This window comes from Balearica regulorum, chromosome 1 (assembly GCF_011004875.1).
Source record: "Balearica regulorum gibbericeps isolate bBalReg1 chromosome 1, bBalReg1.pri, whole genome shotgun sequence".
Lineage (NCBI taxonomy): Eukaryota > Metazoa > Chordata > Aves > Gruiformes > Gruidae > Balearica > Balearica regulorum.
Genome location: NC_046184.1, coordinates 59,714,031 through 59,734,445, shown reverse-complemented (window position 1 = coordinate 59,734,445; position 20,415 = coordinate 59,714,031). Strand labels below are relative to the sequence as shown.

At 44.7% G+C, this 20,415-nt stretch overlaps 1 protein-coding gene across 2 annotated transcripts in view; it reads right to left on the bottom strand.

Moving 5' to 3' along the window:
- The window catches only part of SYN3 (synapsin III), a 203,255-nt gene that overhangs the window by 163,854 nt on the left and 18,986 nt on the right, over window positions 1–20,415 (bottom strand). For both annotated transcript variants that reach the window (XM_075753811.1, XM_075753818.1), the window contains 2 exons: window positions 17,836–18,333; window positions 4,884–4,941 (listed from right to left, as the gene is read on the bottom strand). In XM_075753811.1, the coding sequence (XP_075609926.1) occupies window positions 4,884–4,941; window positions 17,836–18,152 (375 nt within the window). In that variant the 5' untranslated portion in view covers window positions 18,153–18,333. The remainder of the gene's footprint in view (window positions 1–4,883; window positions 4,942–17,835; window positions 18,334–20,415) is intronic.

Genomic DNA, 20,415 nt, shown 5'->3' with positions numbered 1-20,415 from the left:
CCAGCCATTGCCCACAGTGTCACAGTCTGGCTGATGGGTCTGTGGTTGTCCGGGTCTCCTCAGCCCCAGCTCTCCATCCCTCTTCTGCTTGTACCTGGTTGTGTTGGCGATGTACAACCACGTGGCATCCCCCTTGTGCATGGGACATGCCTCACGCCCGTGGAGACCCCCCTACTTGGGGTATGTTATGATCCATACGGGAAACCCCAGAGTCATACGACATCCTCGGAGCATGCAAGGCTTGTTTTTCTCTGGGACAGGGCAGAGAGGGTGGGGAAGAAGGTGATGAATTCCAACCAGTTGCCTCTAGTCATGGAAAATGTTTGACTGAGCATAAGGTCTATGGTACAATTCCTCTTCTTCCTGAATATACTGTGTTTCCTAATGCCTCCTGTCCTCTGGCCAGTGAGGGAGGATTGAGAATATAAAAGCAAAACTAATTTAAGGAGAGACTAAAAGCAGTGTTGTCAACTCTTGTGGCACTTTAACTTTCTTCTTTAAGTTTAGCTTAGCCTTACAGACATTTTATTTGATCAAACTTATATACTTTTCATTTCTAAAAGAATTTCTCTAGCTTTTGTATTTCTAGAGAAAAGAACTGGAATTGTATACACTGTAGTTCTCAAAGCTAGAAATCACAAGGCAAGTAAAAGCAACAACACAGATCAAAATCTAAATGAACTTTATTTTTAGCATAAACTAGAGATAGTATTTTTAGACTCATCTTCTTAAAGCTTAGGGGCTTACCCACACTGAATAAAACTTAAACCATGAGGTTTTAATGAGAATAGGTCAAATAATACAGATTTTTACTTTTTGATCAGTGTTTCATTCAGTCTTACAAATGACTATCATTGCTACAGAAGGACTTGTAGTGGAAAAATATCCAAATATGTAATCCAAACTGCCTCTAAAGAAAAAGAGTCCCTGATTCAGGAGAGGACTTGCACTTGCTTCCCACCCGCTGCCGCAGCCCTCACTCAGCCCTGCGCCTCTTCCCTTACAGACAGCAGGGAGAAGGCAATGGTGTTGCACGCCTGGGTTTCAGTCAAGGGAGGGCAATAATACACCCTGCAGCCTCTAAGGCACAAGAATGTTTTGGGTTTCATGCCGAAGATTAGAAAAGCCACAAGGGTGGGAACAAAGTCAGGACTCATAGTCATTTTAATCAATGACAGGACACAGCAGATGTTGGAGAGGGTATACCCACCGCAGTGTCCCTGACAACTCTCTCTCCTGTTCACTGGCACCAGGCGGTGCCACAATGTCTCTTGTCTCTGGCTGGTGGTAATGGGCTCACTGAAGAACAAGGGCTTGTGGGTGGTATTGAGGTCATGCAATTCACTTCTGTGCTAAAGAACCAGAAAGAAAACCTTCTTTGAGAGTCCATACAACCTATTTGCATACAAGCTGAGACTTACAGAAGCAGGTTCCTGAGCAGCAGGATGGCATTTAACAGCCTCTTCCCTGCAGATTATTCAGTGTCTAATACGAACTGAATTCACCTTTTGTAGAAACTTAGTATCTTGAAACTTCTGCCTGTTTCTCCAATTCAGCTGAAATCAGCCAGTATCTTCCACAGTGCTGGGTGTGTGTGGGACAGACGGAACGAGACAGCATGATCACATACGTCTTGCATTCCTCGGATGACAGCCAAGGGGGAGAGGCAGCTCAGAGAGCTGGTAGGGGTGTATAACCAGATTAGATAACTGACTTCCCGCTGCTGAGAGGGAGAGACAGCACTGCTTTCAGCACTCCTGATCCATTATAAATAAGTGATGTCATGGCTTTAAAAAAAAATCACCTACTATCCTGCTCTGCTTCCCCCAAAGATTGCTGAAATGGCTTGTTAAGAAAGAATTAAGATGTAATAAAGATGGAGAAGAAAGAGGAAGAGAAAAGCAACAATGCTAACTCTTCCTTCGGTTTAAACCAACTACAGAGCATCCTGGAAGAATGGCAAAAAAATTAGCACTGTCAGAAAAAATAGAGCAGTTGCTTTTTCCCAATGTGGTTTTTCAAGAGTATTTAACATTTGGATATTTCCTTTCACTGCTTTCTGCCATTCAAATATTTTTGTTATTTAGCTTTTCAGATCAAAAGTGTTTTTTCCTATAAAATATAAAAAAATTTCCTAAGGCAAACTGTTTTTCTGGCTGACGCAATAATCTGTGGTTATCTGAAGAAGGATTAAATGGAAAACTGAAAAAGTAAATGAACTTACAGAGCAGACCAAGTGACCCAAGACTCAAACCTTGATCTGATGCAGAGTTTATTGAGAAATGAACAGCCAGGGTAGGGCTTGTGCACCATGGCACAGTCTGTGTGCTGTTCACAGGGCAGTTATAGTAGTGAAGACTGGAGAGCTGGGAACTCAAAGAGCAACATGTGGACCAGGCTGGTAAACACAGTTCTTTCCTGTTTGTTTGGGGGTTTTTTGGTTGTTTTTGTTTGTTTGTTCATTTTTTTTCTCTTTTTTTTTTTTACCCCTGTAATAAAATTGTGGAAGAACATTCATTTTTCAGGTCAAGAGGGTCTTCATTCAGCCGCAGGGGACCTGTTCCACAACAGTTAGGCTCCTGGATTATGCTTGAGGAAGATGAAGAAGTGAGAAAGGCTCCAGATAATCAGGGAAGGAGAAATGAATGAAAAGTAAATATCAAGAAATACTGAGCAAGGATGGATGGGCAAAAAAAGAAAGGAACAAAAAGCCAGAGTTTGAAGAAAGAAGTGCCCCTCGTTTGGCCTCAGTGATATGCACAGGGGCCTGAGGTCAGATTCGAGGATTGCACTTGACAATGCAGCTTCTGTGTTTCCCTTGATAGACAGTGGATCCAGATGGGGAAAGTGGTCATCCCTTCTGCTTTTGAGGTCTGGGGGAGTCAAGAGCATTTCCCTGCCCACTACATGGAGGCTCGGTTGCCTGATCAGAGGGGCAGGGAGGGGGCGAGGGGAAGCAGCCAGGGCCCTTGTTCATTGTTCCTCAACTCTCCTACCCACTGTGCGCTTCATTCCCTTGGGCAATGTTGCAGTCACTATGCTGAGTATTTAAAAAAGGCCGCAAGGGGCCTGGCAATGGTCCTCTCCAGCAGACTAATGCCGCCCTTTCCATCTTTGCTTGGAGCAATTTGGTGCCTCTTCTCAAACATGGGCATTCAGCCTGCAGGAAGGGTTTCAAGAGACAGACTGGGAAAGTCCCCCTGAAAGAGTCCTTGGGGAAATGTGATAAGCTACCTAGTGACGATGATAAGGGTCATTACTGGGTATAACCCATCAGGGATCAAGAGTACACTTCTGCCCTTCTCCACTCACGAACCATTTGAAGATAGTTCCTTTATAAGGACCTCAAGTGCAATAACATTTGAGAAGGACTATGAGGGGAAAGGCAGAGGCTGGAGGCTTAGGAAAGAATTAACAGGTCATTTTGAAGAATATCAGGTCTAGCTTTGAAGCTGACCCTGCTTTGAGTGGTGGAGCAGGTTGGATCAGAGGTTTGAAGAGCAAATCTGAATTATTATTTCATTTCATGCTTCTATGTGAGAAGTGTGATTTTTTTTTTTCCTATTCTCTTTTAGGACATTTAGTGGGGCAACCAGCAAAATAAAGACTTGGATAAGGGATTGCAAGTGAGAATTGTTCTTGCTAATACCACCCAGTACCGACAGGTGTGATACCAATAAAAAGAGAAAAATGAAGTGTTCGTAGTATCACAGTTGCAAGAAAATGACTTGCTAACTTTTCTGTCCCAGACATAGCCTTTGATCAGAACGTGTGTGCACATGTATAGTCCTAGGCAACTGGACAGCACTCCTTTCAAAAGAGAAGGAGCACATTATCAAGGGCAATGGGTCCTGAGAAAGTCTTCAAAACCATTGCATTAATACTTCTATACAGACACGCACATGTGTGCGCACGCACACACACACACAATGCAGAATCAACAGCTTTATATAGACAGAAATTATCAGGTCATTCAAACAACATTCACCAGCCAGCTTGCTTTATCCATCCAAGCAGTTTTATAGTCCTAAGGAGTATAAAACAAGCATACAATTCCTTCATGATCACCAGCTCATCTCTACATGTGTCTCTTCTTATGCCTGCTTTCAAGTTAGGTGCCTTCAGATGATTATTAATAATGATTTCTACTTTGACATCAGCATCCAAAGTCTCAGTCAATGCTGAGACTTCATTTTGACAGACACTGCACCAAAACAGAGAGGAGGGGACAGATCCCAACATAAACAGTTTTCAACTGAAATGAATGGCTAGTGGCAAGGGTAACAGAGAAACAGAGAATTTGTCCAATGCCCTGCAGAGCACATCAGAAAACAGACCATGCACCTCCTTACTGTTCCTATGGACTTTCAACAGTTAAAAAGATTTTGCCATAAGTATTTATTTTGCACACTTAAACCAAAGGGTTTAGGCTTAAATCAGGGTAAGTCAGAAGACTTGTATAGTTCGCATGTGGAACATAACATCAACATGTACTGTGGCATACTGGCTTTGCACATTTTCAGGCATATATACAGAGCTGTGAGTCTTCCAATGGAAGAAATTATAATCCCATCACCATTACAGAAAATTTCATTTTAAGGTGTATTAGGTTTGCGTGGCAAGGTTTTGGTAGTGGCAGGGCTACAGTGGTGGCTTCTGTGAGAAGCTGCTAGAAGCTTCCCCCATGTCCGACAGAGCTAATGCCATCCGGCTCCAAGATGGACCCGCTACTGGCCAGGGCCGAGCCCATCAGTGACAATGGACATGTCTTAGAACTCATTAGCTCCTTTCTTCAAGAGAAGAAATATCCACAGATTATCTGTCATTAACATCTCAGCCCTGTTTGCACACATTTCTTAGAGCCAAATTCAGTTGTCACTGACCTGTTCCACTCGGATATCAAATTCTCCATTCACCTTCTTCCCCTGGAAATACTTGGCCCTGCAGAAGAAATGAGAGACAAACATCGGTAAAGAAGATTTTTTTTTATTTCATTACATACTGTTTTGCTTCTGCGTTTCCCTTTTTGCTGAAGAATTTCTATCCAGGTCACAGCATGTTTTCCTAATTCCTATCTTCTTTCAGCTTTCTGTTCTTCAGGAGAAACCTGCCAAGCTAGATGAAAACCACATTGAATAGTTCCTCCAAGGCTTGTGACTTTTCCCTTTTATTTTCAAACTGAAAACCAAATGCTTTCCTAATCTTTTCCAGAGCAACAAGTCTAATCGATGATTCCTTGCTATAGCTCATTTAATAATCTTTATTCTGTAAAAGATGGAGAGCAGCATGTGGCATGGCATCGGAAACTTCTGATGTTGAGCAAGGATCTTTATCATCACAGCTGAAGTAGTCGTGAAGCCTATTCTCTTGCTCTCCCACTACAGAGCTGCTTTTTGATTCTGTTTGTCTTTCTGCTGCTGATTTAGAGAAACAGTATCTGCATCTACAGTGTCACTAATGAAGGATCTCCTCTGAACTGAGAAACTGTGTTTGCTTTGGAGTTGGAACAGTGTCATGGGAAGGACATACACCTTCCACCCCTCTGCTCCTAGCTGCCTATGCTAAGCAGACAACAAAGCACTTTCAGAAGGATTGGTTGTTCATGAGAGGGGAAAGCTGGCAGTAGTGTTGGAGAAGAAAACATAGGGAAAGGGCAGGCAGTTTTAGCTTTTTTATTCATATTTATGTATAATGCCCCTTATATTGATTAGTCAGCAGGGAAAATGCCAATATAATTTTCCCTGTGAATCTTTCTCCCCAATTCTTTACCCTTGCCAAACAAGCCTGATGGAAGAAAATATTAATTTATTTTCTCAGACCTCCCCCCTAAAACTTCAGGAAGGCCTTGTAGGTTCCAAAAAGCTCTTCTATTTGGAAAGCATTGAAAACACAGTTAAGCCCTGCAAGAGCTGTTTCCAGAGACAAAGTAACTCTCTGCATTCTGTTTCCAATTGGCAAAGACAGGACAGAATAAAGAAGTAAAGGAAAATGAGGGGAAGCCGGCTTTGCTCCCTATTTTATAGTATTAGCAAAAAAAGAAGCTGGCTCACATTTTTACTATGTGTCTATTTGTTCCAATAAAAAAGGAGAGACAGTAGGAAGGCAATTTTCCCCATGGCTGAAACACACCAGTTTTCAGCTGAATGCTCCCCTCCCCCAGCATTGTGAAGTGTAAATAAAAAAGTTGTTCTGTTTTGTCGTCCTGGCTCAAAAACAAGTCAAAAGTTTTCATTTTATTAGAAAAAGACAGTAAAAATGTCAAAAGTTTTCAGCTTTGCTCTAACAAGGCTATCTGAAGGCTGTATAACGCCTCCCTTCCCAGACAGCCCATCCATCAGCATGGTGCTACTAAGACCTCTGCATAGATATTGGTGAAGCACAGCGTAGCAGCCAGGTGTGACCAAGACCAAGTGGCTCGAACAACCCCTGTCCAGTATAAAAAGCAGGACTCTGGTAATTTTCCTCTCTTTTTTGAATTTATGAGTGTTGCATGTAAAAAAGCAACTCAGCAGACAAGAGGAGACATCACTCCTCTAACAATAAACAGGAACGCTAAATGCACTTAATAATTCCATTGTATTTCTAGAGGCATGGCTCTAGAGGGTCTGGCAACATTCCTCACTCCTAAACATTGGAAATATTGCTGGAATCAGTGACTTCTCAAAAACTGCAATGAGCTTTAAGTGGGCCCACAGGAACTGCTCTGAAATTTGAGGCTCACTATTCACTGGTACAAGCTTGTTTTTATTCCCAGCACGCTCATAATGTATACTCCTTACCCACATTTATGAAACACACTTCCTCCCTCTATGGCCTCTCTGCTTTGCTGACCAGCTGGTTGCAAACTCCTTGGTGCTGCTTTGCTTCAGCTTGTAATGAAGTGTGATTACCCACGGTCTTCAGCCCAGTGCAGATGGAGCAAAGAGGCTTCCACTGCCTAGTCCAGGAAATTAGCCTTCACATGGTTAAAAAATCCTCCCTCTCGTCTCTACAGTACTGGCTCTGCTCATGGATAGTCACACAGAGCACACATCCAGTGCGAGGAGCCATTGGAGTAGAGCAAGGGACCTTGACTTAGACACTGTATGGCCTCTCCTTCTTATCCCTCTTTCTACACAGTTATTGTCTCATCCTGTGTCTCAGATAACTTTCTTTTAACAGCACAATATATCACTTTCTTTCAAGGACAGCCCCCCAGGAGGGTTAACCTGCTCTGAGTGTCTCTGAAGACTACAGGTGCTAAGCAATTTGCAGCCAAATATTTTGGTCAGTCCACATTTTGACACATCCCAGGGTAAGAATGAAACACTTCTTACTGAAACATCATTGAAATGGATGGAGTGGTGTTTTCAATGTGCACCTGGGGTTTTGGAGCCCCTGGGCAGTAGAGGCTATAATGTTGAAATGAAAAATAGCCTCATCCTGGAGCTCTTGAAATTTCAAGCAAACTGGAATCATCGCTGATGTTGTGGAAACATCATGATGCTTCTCTTGCAAGAGGGAGGGTCTTTTGGTCAGTATTGTGCAATGTATGAAATGTCTTCTGGTCCCTACAGTGGATGTGGGATGGAGGAAAGGAAGACCATGCTGCTCTGGTGGAGATGCAGAAGAAAGAAAGATGGATGTTTCTGGCAGGTGAGACTGTGCAAGGCATCTGTGGATGCTCTCTGCTCCAAAACCACCTGAGCAAGGCTCTTCTAGATTTCTGCCTAGGAAATTACATGCTTCAGGGTTATCTAGACAGCCTGTAGTGCAGCAGGGGTGCAGCACCCAGACCAGTCACAAACCTTTCTGGGGAGCCTCAGAAGTGTCCCTCCAGCACAGCCAACTGCCAGTGATCAGAGGAGTGGCTCATTGCCCTGGGGAGGGAGGCTGTCTGGCATCCCCCAGCTTGGGACACTGGGCAAGGCACTGGCCACACAAACCCACCCCCCCTCTCCTGGGCAGCTTGCAACACTGACCGCCGCTTGGCTGACCATCCCTTTATTTTAAAGCATGTCAGATGTGCAACCTGCCGGAACACAGCGTTATGATTTGGCTAGGCAGGGTGCAGATGGGTTGGTGCGGTTGCTGTGATTGCAGTAAATTAGCATGTAAACATGTTTTGACTGAAAAAAACTGCAGGGCCATGCTGAAGAGCAGTTCCTAGGTGGGATTTACAGTGCTAGGCAATGCATTTAAATGTGGCTGCACCAGCTGGGAGGGATGAAGCACCATAATAAACAGCCGAAGGTTTGGCCTGGCTTCCAGGGAGAAAGCTTGCTGTAAACCCCACTCACTTTGTGATGAAGAAGCCGCATGCTCTGGAAAAGGACATATTTTCTGGGTGCAAGGGCATCAGGCAAACATAACTTCTGCTTTCTGCCTCAGCTCTGACATGATTACAGGCCACAAGAAACCTGATGCCTCTTCTTATGAAGTAATTTGGAAAGAATCAAAGCTTATTTTCCAGACCTGCCATGAAACAGTCCCAGTCTGCCTCAGCGACCATGGCTGGAGAAAGCATATACACAATTTTCTGTGTATCCTTAATAGCAGCAGGGAAAAATAAATGATCAATTCACCTCCAATTACCTTCGTAAGAGCTAATTTGCAGAAAGTCAATGTATAACATCAATGGCTTTAGGTGTTTGCAAAGCATCTGTCTGAGCAAGGGATGCCAGCACTGATCCAAGACTGTGAATACACCTGCAAGACACTCAAATATCAGAGTTTATCCCTCTGGTGTCACCAACAGCTGGGACAGCTTGTACTGCACCTATACGTAGGGTGCCCGAATCAACGTGCTCCTGTGCACCTCCATGCTAATGCCTGTAGTCTGTACACGCAAATATTCAGTCCTCATGGGGTGCAAAGTCCCTCATCAAAGACTCGCGTGTCACGAGGCCCAGGGGGGTAGAGCTGGGCCAGTGGGCTTCTTTTTTTCTCTCAGTGCAAAGAAGCATATCCAAGCTGCTTCTGAGGACTACTTCAGTGGTTTCCTCTGGATCTGTGGGAAACAGAGACATCAGGGGTGCAGCAGGGAACTGCACAACTTCTGCCAGGCTGGAAAAAGTTTTGCACAGGTGAGGAACAGGAAAAGATGCCCAGGTATCAAGCATCACCTAGAGAAAGTGCCCAAGGAGCTCCTCCTCAGGTTCAGTGCCACTAGACAGCAGCTCATGTAAGAAAAGGTGCAGAACACTGGCCTCGGCACTGGGAAGGGAATAGCCAGGAGGAACAAGAGATTTGAAGTGATTGTGATGGCCTGGAGGAGTGCAGTGCTTCAAAGTTCAAAGCTGTTCCTGCAGGTCCATTAGCTGGGTGAAGCAGAGGTTATGACACGTTACGCAGCTTTGAAGACAGGCTGGTATTTTGTATCAAATTCATTGGACTTCTTCAGGGTATCCTGTAAAATGGCTCCTGTATGAAGCAATTTTCTAGGCTAGGAAGAGATCAAAGAAATATAGCTCAAATCTTCCTGTGGGAGACCTCAGTGGAGCTGTCGTAGCAAATGTCATTGCAATTGCTGGTATTATGTCTTGGAGTAAGTGGGAAGCCACCCTTCAGATGAACAAAGAAGCCTAAGCCCAAATCCCCTGTGATGTGAATGAACCCAGGCACTTTTTTGGGGCACCAGTGTTCCACAGAGGCCTTGACTACAAACTCAGGAGCAGGCTTGTACCTCCACCCCAGATATGGGCTCAGTATCATTGAGAGCCTGCCAAAGAGGGGCACCAGGATATTGTAACGGCAAAGTCCTCCAAATCCTCTGATTGAGGTTGTGCCTCTGGAATGAGACACAACAGGCAAAGAAAGCCAAGCCACACTTTGGATGGAGACCACTTCTTATCCGGAGCGGGAAGCAGCCTTTCCCACCCTGCGAAAGGGCCAGAGCAAAACATGGTAAGGAGAGGGGAAATGTACAGGACTCCTGGGGAGAGGTGGGCAAGGGAGTGGGTGGAAGAAAGAGGGAGAGAAATGCTGAAGAAGAGACCTGGGTAAATAAACCAAAAGGGATCCACGGGTAAATTCTGGAGTTATCTGATTTATTTCCCTGGAATCACATTACACATATTTCTCTCAAGCCCCTTGGGAAAATAAGGCATGTAATTTCTTTCTGTATCAGCCTGGAAAAAGGCAAGGCTGAAGCCCCCTGGATTGGGTGTGGGGGGACCTCGGGGAGCGAGGGGAGGGGGTCAGCCACTGTATGAAATCCCCATGTCAAAGGGCCTGGGGGCCCAAGTGATGCACAAGGCACTCACTGTATGTCCACATTGTCTCCTTCATAAAAGGGGCTGGGACTGGGAAAAAGGAGGCAGTTTCCAGGATACTGGCCAGCAGCCGCTGGAATGCCCTGACCCTCCCCCCCCCCAGCCCCTACATGCTATAAAGACAGTGGGGAGGGGAGGGGGGAGGAGAGATGCATTTGTGCCCTTTTTTCTTCAGGGGTGAAAACAAGGAAGGTTTTCCTTTCAGGGGCCATCCCTCAACCCCTTCACCATTTCTCCTCAGTTTAGCAATTCCCAGCTGCAAATAGTAAGTACTTTTGAGATGGTCAAGTCCTGACTGTTCAGGGCATAGGGAATAGGAAAATCACAAATGCCGATGTCTGCAACTTATTGGAGCTTTTGCCCACATTTGCTTTGGCCCAGAGACCTTTAGGGTGGACTGGTTGGTAGTTAGTATTTATCCTGTAAGAGTACCTTGGGTCAGGGGTGGGAGGTGTCGGGATGCTAAAGGTGGTGGATAAGCATGATGGTTGTGAGCTTCAACACCTCAGAAAACAAGGTCTGAACTGCAAGTTAAACGGACCAGAGGCAAGTGCAGAATGAAGGAAAGGGTACCTGCACTGTACAGACAGACAGGGAGGGACCAAGAGGTAAATCTGAGTCTTGGGTTGAGTCAAAAGGTAACCCTGAATACGTTGATACTTCACCAGGAGATCCACATGAGTTCCAGCTCCAGCCCTGGGGTGCAGTACTGCAGCCCCATGCCTCCCCAGGGTGAGAGCATCTTGCTCTTGGTGCTGTCACCACCTGGCTTGGTGAAGCCACCAAATCGAGAGCCAGCTCAGCTGCGCTGCAGGTAGGTCCTCAGCATCCAAAGTTGGGCTGTGGGAACAGATCGCCTTTGTTGCCTTCTGGGAAGAACCACAAGACCCAGCCTGCTCTGCTTACCGTAAAACAACCCCTGAGGCATTATTAGTTATGGGATCACACCAAGGAAAGAAATGCCTCTGCTGAAGAGGTTTGTACCAGGCTGTGATGGTGGTATGGGTTTGGTCTTTTTTTTGTTTTGGATAAAGGAAGTCCTTGTGGTGAGGTCCTTGATGAGGCCTGAGGTCCCACCCTACAGGGCTGAAAGGATTTTCTTGGCTCGAACGCGCACACAGAAAGGGAAGCTTTAGGGCAGGAAGGGAGAAGGGTTTTTTAAATCTTCTTTTGTGAGTCCTCCCTTTCTCTCAGGGAACCGAAGGCCTGTTTTCCGGGGAGACCTGGGTTGGCAAGCCACCAGCACTTCAACGATCGCAGACACAACCATTCAGGCCGCTCTTTCTATTCAAGGAACTACGGAGTCCCACACAATACCGGCCTCCCAGCATCTTCCTGTACCACCTCCTGCTTGTGAGACGGGGGTAATCAAAGCCACCCCCCCACCCCCCCCACCAAGAGAAGAAGCTCTAGTTAGTGCAGCGCTATTGCTTTTGGGCACGGCTTTTTGTGCTTCTCTGAGCTGTCAGGATAGGAAGGACACTTTGCTGTAGGTCTGGTCCCCCACCCAGGCTACATTGTGGTCACATCCCTCCTGGCCACAAAGAACTGGGGGGGGGGGGGGGGCTGGGGGTGGAGGGGGGGGGGGGCTGCTTTAAGTACAACATGAGGCAGCAATTTTATTTAGCATATTATCAAAATTGCTGGAACATTTCCACGTTGCTAAATCTAGATGGTATGGCCTGGAGCTGTTTGTGAGGGGTATCATTTTGTTGAGGATTGTGCAATATTTTATTCCAGCCCAGTTCTGCCCTCCCTGAACTTGCAGAGCAGGGGAACCGGGCTAACTCGAACCAACGCTGGGGCAGGGCTGCTGGCTTTCAAGCAGAAAAAATCTGGCTCACAAACCTTCAGAAATACATCTGACGGATTTTTTTAATTTTTTTTTTTTTTTTTAAATATGTACGGGACTAGGCAGGACATTCTGAGGTTAAATTCTATGCATTTATAGGAACTCTGGTAAAGCAATTAAGGTCCCAGATTTGACTTGCATTAGCATATTTATAACCTGGTGGGGAATGTTTTCCATATTCCTTGTGTCTATTTTTGTAATGATACTAATCCTTTCATTTCTGTATCACCTTTCATTTAGGAGGACTAGATCCCAAGTTGCTTTACACACACAGGGCAAAAATACAGGCAGACATGATGGTGATATACCTAAAACAGATTGGAAAGTGATGTGATAAATGCAATTTATTGAATATCTTTGACAGCCTTACCTCCTTTTCACCCCTCTGCCTGTATGCTAGGAAATACAGAAACTCTTCACGCTCCTTCCAAGAGTGTGTGTGTGTGTGCATGTGCGCACACACACGTACATTTAACACAAACTTGCCTCCTCTTTCCCTAAAGTGGAATTTTTGCCCTCAAGTCACACTTGGCATGAATTATAGGAAAAGAAATATTCAGTCCTGGGTAGATATGGCTAAATGATGAAAATATAAGGATTTTAGCCAGATTTGTGAAAACATAAATTTTACTTGTAAGTTTTTTCAAATTATAGCCACATAGTTGCACAGAACTTGTGAAACAGTTATTATACAGGTTACCCCAGTATAATAAAAGCTAATTCATAATAATTTATTGTCAGTTACCACCATGTTGGATGATTTTGGGCTTCTTATCAGGAAAAATAGACAAAACTTTGCAATTTAACCTGCAAATTCCTGAGGTCTAGCTTGAAGCATCAATTCTGAAGAATAATAATAAAGATAAAGGGTAATGAAGTCCAAAGCCAAAAGCTAGTCCAAAACTTCCCATTATATTTAATTGAGTTAGTTAGGTACAGAAATATTCCTCTGAATAGGAGCCTTAGTATATCATCTTCAGCCTACTGAAAGCATGAAACGACTCATGACACTCATTGAATATTTTTGAAAAGGAATTCCTTGCAAAAAAATTAGCACTTAGAAGGTCCTAAGTTACTAAAATTCAGTATTAGACTATTATTATTCAACTAATTATATTTTTTGACAAATGACATATTTAAGGCTCAATATCGTCATGTACTATCAGAAGTAAAAATAGTTTTGTTTTAATAAAGAAAGGGTTGATAATTTCCTCTGAAGGGTATAAAAAAGTAATCCTGTCAGGTCAGTCCATAATTAGACCTGAATCATGACATTATTATTATTATACAAAGAACCATTTCAGATGTATTAAGAGGATTTCATTCAGTATTAATCACAGTTTTTCTCTTCCTTCATCTTTAAATTTTTGGAGACAGTATGTTCAGGCAGATTTGGTTGTAAAGTAAATGGGAAAACAAAAACGCAATTTTGTGTCTCCTAAAATATCCCATGTAGCTTTTTTTCTCTGTGAAACATGGCACAATCTTCGCGTGTAGAACTGCTATACATAGGGAACATGCATTTTGTTCAAGACAGCATGTAACACTGTTAGCACTTGAAATGGCCTGAAATTTGGGCAAAACACACCACTGGCTTTGAAAAGTGACATGATATATTTCACAAATGCAATCAAAATATCTAACAAATACAAAAAGAACAACTTTGTTACGCTGTCTGGTCCAAAAAGCAATGTTTTTAGCATATGTTGTTAATAGGAGCCTTAGCTGTGCTTGATCACTTCCCAAATAATCTGTTTAAACACGAAGCATTAGGCTAGAAAGCTGAGCACTTTCACAGAGGGTGGGGGTTAACAATTCACAATACTAAATCCTGTTTGATCTGCTGAGAAATTCAATCCAGCAAGAGCATGATTTTACTTAATAGCGCGTCGGGCGATGAACTTGCCAGAGGTGGGATTTTTTTCCTCCTGGCTGAGGTCGGGCTGCCGGAGCTGGCCTTTCTGCCATTACATGGAGTCCTGCCATCCCCCTTCTTCATGGTCTCGCTCCCTTTTGCTGTGTGTTTGCACGTGCGTGCATGTGCGTGTATTCACATCGGAGCTCCTTTTTTCTGGCAGCTGCTGTAGGTGAGTTGTGGATGCGTTTTTGGAAGCCTCCCAAGGCACAGATACTCCCACCCCACAAGAAGGTGCCTCATTCTCCAGGTGGAGGCTACCTGGCTGAGATATGTATCATTAATGACTGAAAAGAAGCAGAGTTTTCCCCCAGTGTGCCAATGCATGGATACATCTGCTGCTGTGGGTGCCTCTGAGGGCTCCCTGTCAAAGCCAAGAGCACAAAGGAGCCATACAGATAGTGTTTTCCTCTTGTGCGCATCCTGCATGTGGCAGATTCACTGTGTGCTTCCTTGCAATGCACTAGAGATGGGTCTTGTAGAAGGATGGAAAATTTGTCCAAACGTTGCCACTTTAACAGAAAGCTGGGTGAGTTCTCTTGCTTTTAATAGAACGTACCTTTCTTTTACTGCTGCTAATGCAGAAAGCAGCTGATCTTATTCTGTGGGTCTCACATTATTTTTATGGTGCTTTGTCTTTGGAATAAACCAGAGTATATTACATGTCAAGAGCGGGAAGGATTTTATGGAGGAAGACAGGCCATGGATTCCCATGGATGGTCTTTACTTCCTCCAGACCTCTGTGCCATCAGAGACATAGTAGCTCCTTAAAAATAGAAAGGATTGCCATTTGTCACTTTAAAGTGCATTCAACACTTGCCTGTTTGGGTTGTTAGAGCATTTCGTCATGCACTTGTGCAACACCTCCTCCTAATCCACAATTGCAGCTCTTTGCCTCTGCTGTAATACAAACAGTGATGATGAATTAATGTCTGGCTTGGCAATATTGCTACAGTCTCCAATTATGAGAAAGTGTTTTCATTTAGAGAAGAGAAATCAAATGGCAGATTCCACTGTCTCTCACCCTTCCTGCCTGTGAACAAGCTAGTCCTTGTTGTAAACCCCATGTAACTTGCTGTGGGGGAGGAGGCATTGTGGAAGCCCCCCTGCCCTTAAAATAAAGGTAGTGATTCAGTAGTTATTTCTTGGGGATCTTTTCTAGAAGAGTTAACTATTTCAAAAGGAGAAGGAAAGGGTTTCTCGAAAACCAAATAAAAGGTTTCACAAGTAGCAAGAACCCGAGCAGGGTGAAATGCATTGCAAACATGATGCTTCTTCCAAACCCAAAATCACCAGCACAGAAGTAACAATAGGTTGTCGTTCACCCTCCAAAGTCTGGGACTGTTTCCGTACGTGATGCAGAGTGGACAGCCAGAATCCCTGGATAACCAGCTTCTTCACCTGTGCTCTCACAAAGCAAACACTGCTGCCTCGAGCTGGTCAGCTTGAGCTCACATAACACCCTGGCTGAGACCAAGAAGGTGACTGGCTTTGCTGAGAAGTACCTTACCTAGAATAAACATCCATGGAGCCATGGAGCCACCGCTCTCCAGTGCTGTTCTCAAGAGCTCACTGGGTTTCCTGGAGACAATGAAAATCAACTGCCAAGTAGCACTCATGGCCTGCTGGAGTGGTTGCGTTGGTACACTCTATCAGAAAGGACCACATGCTACCTTTAGGCTGAGGAAGTTTCTAGGCATGTGTTTCTGTCCATGCTATAAACAGCCATGGAAACTGAGGCAGGCAAGGGTTAGTAATGTTGTTTCCTTGGTTTTCATGTCATACATACATCAGGATACGGTCATAAATGCATACACTAATTTTGTTCAATGCCCTCACAACCTTAAAGAGAGTGAAAGCAGGGAGCCTTTGCAAGCAGCATCATTTGATATTTGCAAGCCTGTGGATAGAGGCAGAGAGCTGGGAGAAATGAAAGGGGTCCCCCATCATGTGTAGAAACTGCTAAGCTACAGGCAGCAGAGGGACAGCCCAGACAGCAGGATGTGCAGAGTGCTTACACACGAGTGGAGAATGAAGACAGCATGGGTAGCACCTCCTCTTTATGTCTCCCAGCTGCTGCTCCTTGGGCAAGTTCAGCTCACAGACCATGAAGTCTGCATGACAGAACAGCAGCTGGGAGATATAAAGACAGGGATTTGAATTCAGTGTGTATTTTAAAACATGAAAACTCTGCAACAGAGTTCGACCCCTCCTCGTACTTTCCCCTGCCCAGACTACCTTCAGCACTATTAATCTCAAGGAAAAACTAGGTTGGCCTTTGAGCTAGGGCTTTCCTCTCTGATTACAGTGTTTGGACTAAGCAGTGCTGGCTAATCCCCAGATGCTAGAGCTGTGCATTAGAGGCACTCCCATTCCCGGCTGGAGGATGCTATGTTAAGGGACTGCCACCTGGCAGTATCTTCAAGGAACTGCAAAAACGCTAAGCTGAGATGGAGGTTGGTGAGCATCAAGCCTGCTGGTACACTTGCAGGTGCATCCAGGAAGGAGAGATCAGGGTTGAGCCAGACTGGTGTTATCGACTGAACTATCTGGCATTAAGAGGTTGCTACTGTGATAAAAGACACTAGCCTGGTGAAACATTTGATATGATGACCAACTTATCAGGGACCTTCCAACTCAGTTAAAAAGTTGTTTTTCCTTTGAAAAAAATCCCACTGTTTTCCCTCTCTTACTTCAAGTTGGCTGAAGAAGCTTGACCTAGTTGCACTCATTCATTGCCCCTTTTTAGCTAAGAGCTAAGCTCTTGCTTTGTGAAGATACACCCAGGGAGGCAGGTCTTACCCTGTCCCCACTCTCCTGGGAAAGCAAAGATCAAAGGTGACAACTTTACTGAAGAGTGGCATGGGATGAAAAGAACAATAAAGTAATCTCTCTTGGCCAAGACCTGGTAACTCAACTTCTTCCATTTTGAAGTCTTCAATACGGTCCCCTTGCCTGTACTAGCCTTTCCTTTTTTTCTGTGCTGTGACAAGCTGTCAGAGCAAAAAATGAACATCTCCTCAACACGTGCTCTGGATTTTCCCCCAAATAGGTCTCTTGGCCAGATTGCCTAAAGCTTTCTAAACCAGCTGACTTTGAAAGGAAGCACACAGGAAGCAGTAATTTCTCTAATATTTTTGAAAACTTCAGTTTTCCTCTCCTTTGGAAAGTGTCCTCTGCTCCCCAATATCACAGGAAACAAACTTCCAAATTTTTGTTTGTAAACAAGACAAATTTGAGGCTTAGCTGAGCCTGAGACCCTTTTGCCAATAGCCACTATGCTTAGCAGGTGAAGGGTCCTTGGCCAGCGAATGAACTCCAGTCATTACTACTGGTAGTAGTAGGCTTTTAGTAATTTATGTACAAATTTTCATACAGGGAAAAGCTCAAGAGAGATTGAGAGCTGGAGAGATTGAGTCCCTTTTCACTTTTAGAGCCAACACAAACAGTAGGCTAGGGTCCTGAACCACATCACTAACACACCTTCAGCTATGACCTCTTAGGACCATTGCTAGATGTGACAGCTCAGCCAAGCCTGCTGAGCCAAGAATGTCCTATGTGCACTCATATATTGAGACTATCAAGGAGTTTGCCAATGGGTGCCAAATGAGCATTTTTTCCAAGCAAGACATGAGAAAAGCCTACTCTGCCATTTACGCAGGTCACCGGAAAGACAAGAACTTAGGGTCAGAGCTGATGACCTAGGTGTGAAAGTGTCTGTGTACCCCCCTGCAGATGCCCTGTGCCTCCCAGATCCCTGCTGTCCTCCAGACTTTGTGGAGCTGAAGGTATCAGGGAGGACTATGACGACTTACCAGTCTGTGTGTGCATCATCGATCACCAGGAGGATCTTGGGTTTCTGGGCCACAGGTGGTGTGGGGCTGGCTGAGTGGTCAATTAGTCCTGCAGCCGCTTGCGTGGTTTGCTTCATCGCACTGGAGATGGAGCTGAAGATGCTGGTGCCAGCAGAGGAAGATTGCGAGGGCTGTGGTGGCTGCAGATGCTTTCTCTCCATGGCGGGAGAAACTGGGGAGCTCGTGGAGTTGTCAGGGCGCTGCAAATCCATCATGTAGCCATTGGGCAAATTTGCCACGAAACTACTGTCTGAGAGACGCCGCCGGAGGAAATTCATTGTTGAAGCGTGTGGAAACCTTCTCAGCAAGAGCAAGGCTGAACAACAGTGTCACCAGTCCCAGGGAATGTTTCTGCGTGCGTGGGGGGCACCTCCCTGCAGCCCAGGCAGGCAGACTTTCCCCCTTGAGATCCTGCTGGAGAAATATGCCTTTGTTTTTCAGTTATATTTTCGTTCTCTCCTGTGGGAAGAGAATCAAAGACATATATGTGAGAGACATACTGTGAATGTGAGATAAGAAAAACACTTTTGGCCATTTAAATGAGCACTATGCAGTATGCTACACTGGTACAGCCAAACCGATAGGAGACAGTACTATGGGCTTTCTCCCACCCCAAACATTTTCCAGTTGGGGCAAACTAGCTTATGTTAGCTTAGGGGCTAACAATTCTATAACTGTTCACCGTGGGAAAAGAAGAATTATTGTGATCATAAATGCGAATTTTTTAAAGAGACACAGCTTATTTCTGATATTTTGTGTGTGAGAAATAACACACATAATACGCTTGTTACAGAAAAACCAGCAAATGATCCAACAGGATAAAAAGTTGTGTCATCTTTGGCAGGCTTGTAAGGAAGGCTCTGCATTTATGGAACAAACGTCCTAAATTGAAATAGCATGTAGAAAATAAATAGTGGAAAAATCCTCATACATATCTTGATCAAGGTCAGTGGCAGCTTCAAAATTCTTGTTTCTGTTCCTGCTGCTCTCTGCACTCAAAATTAGACTTTGAGCCAGGTGCATGCTGGTGATTGCTAGACTACCTGATTTTACAAGTTCACTTGTAGGATTTTTGCAGGTACTCAAAACTGGAAGTTTGGCTGTCTAATCTTCACATGCTTTTTTTTGTTGTTTTTGTTCTTGTTCTTGTTGTTTTTTAAGAAGAAAGGTCTCTTACTCTGCTCATCTTTTCCAGTGAGAAAGTGAACACTGTGAAATGTAACTATCTATCTGGCTCTTTTCCCTTGACCATAGTATGATGACTTTGTTTTTACTCAGAACACTAAGTTTTTCAGCAGTTAAATAATCTCAGAGTTAGCACAGTTATTTTTTATTTTGAATTTTGCACTTGTAGGCACAGCCCAGAAATGAGATTTCCACAGTAACTCCCCAAGACCTCTTCTCTGCTGAGACAGCCTTTGAGTCCTGACCAGAGGCTGGTTGGTGAGATTTTCATGGGGCAGGGGGGGAATTAGATAAAAACATATTGCTGGCAAAACATAAATGTTTTTCAAGACAGACATATCTGCAGCAACAAAAGTGAGAGCTACCCTGTATATCAAGTGATCCAAGTCACACTGATTCCTGGTATCATCGTTAAATCATGCCACAGTCCCTTTCATGTCTTTTGAATGAGCCCCCTACAAATGCTGGGGCTCCTTGCCTTGACCCGCCTGGTTTGGCCTCCCTCAGTGCTCATGCTCTTGTCCCAGTTTCTGATTGCCTCCCAATGGCAGGAAATTGTCTTTTCCCAATTGTCTTTTCCCAGTTGATCCAAGAGAGCTCAGTGTCTGTGAATCTCACTCCTGGAGCTGTGGCTGAGACCTCATGGAGCAACCAAACAGCTTTCTTAAAAGAAGTTGCCATTTATTTTCACCTAAAGGGATTTAAAAAGCTTTAGAGGCAAAGGATTCAGACCTGTTTATGTCTGCACCTCCCTTAGCCCCCAGACCCTTAGGGAGGCTCAGATGAGCCTGGCTGGAGTAAGCAAGCTATAAAGAGCCCCTTGGCATATGTCTCCCAAATCTCATCATCTGTCACCACCCTGACCCCATGGGCACAGGATCCATCAGGACCAGAGGGCTCCCTGCTGAAGCTGCCGACATCGGCTTATTAGAGCAATTTTTCTTTTGATTTCTCAGCCCTGGCAGTACAAGTGCTCTGACTTTGCCGGAGCCTGGAGGTAGTCTTTTCCCAAGGAATAGCTCAGGAAATCTTTAATGACTTCCTGCCACATTTACAGTCGATAACGTATCTTGAGGCATTGTGCTGACTTCCCGCCTGGTCCTGGCGCGCCCAGTGACTTCACAACATCAGCAAATGCATGCAATGGTGAGCGGTTCGGCAACACAGTCTATTTATACAGGAATTGTTCCAAAAAGCAGGTAACATACAGTATCCATGAATTATGAACTAGCTACTCACCTCATACACACACCCACACAGCACTTGGCCTTCTCATGTCCTACTGCTGCGACTGCGAGTGCCAGCACAGAGCCATCCACTGCCACCCGTCTGGGATGACCAGAGCGGTAGAGCCTA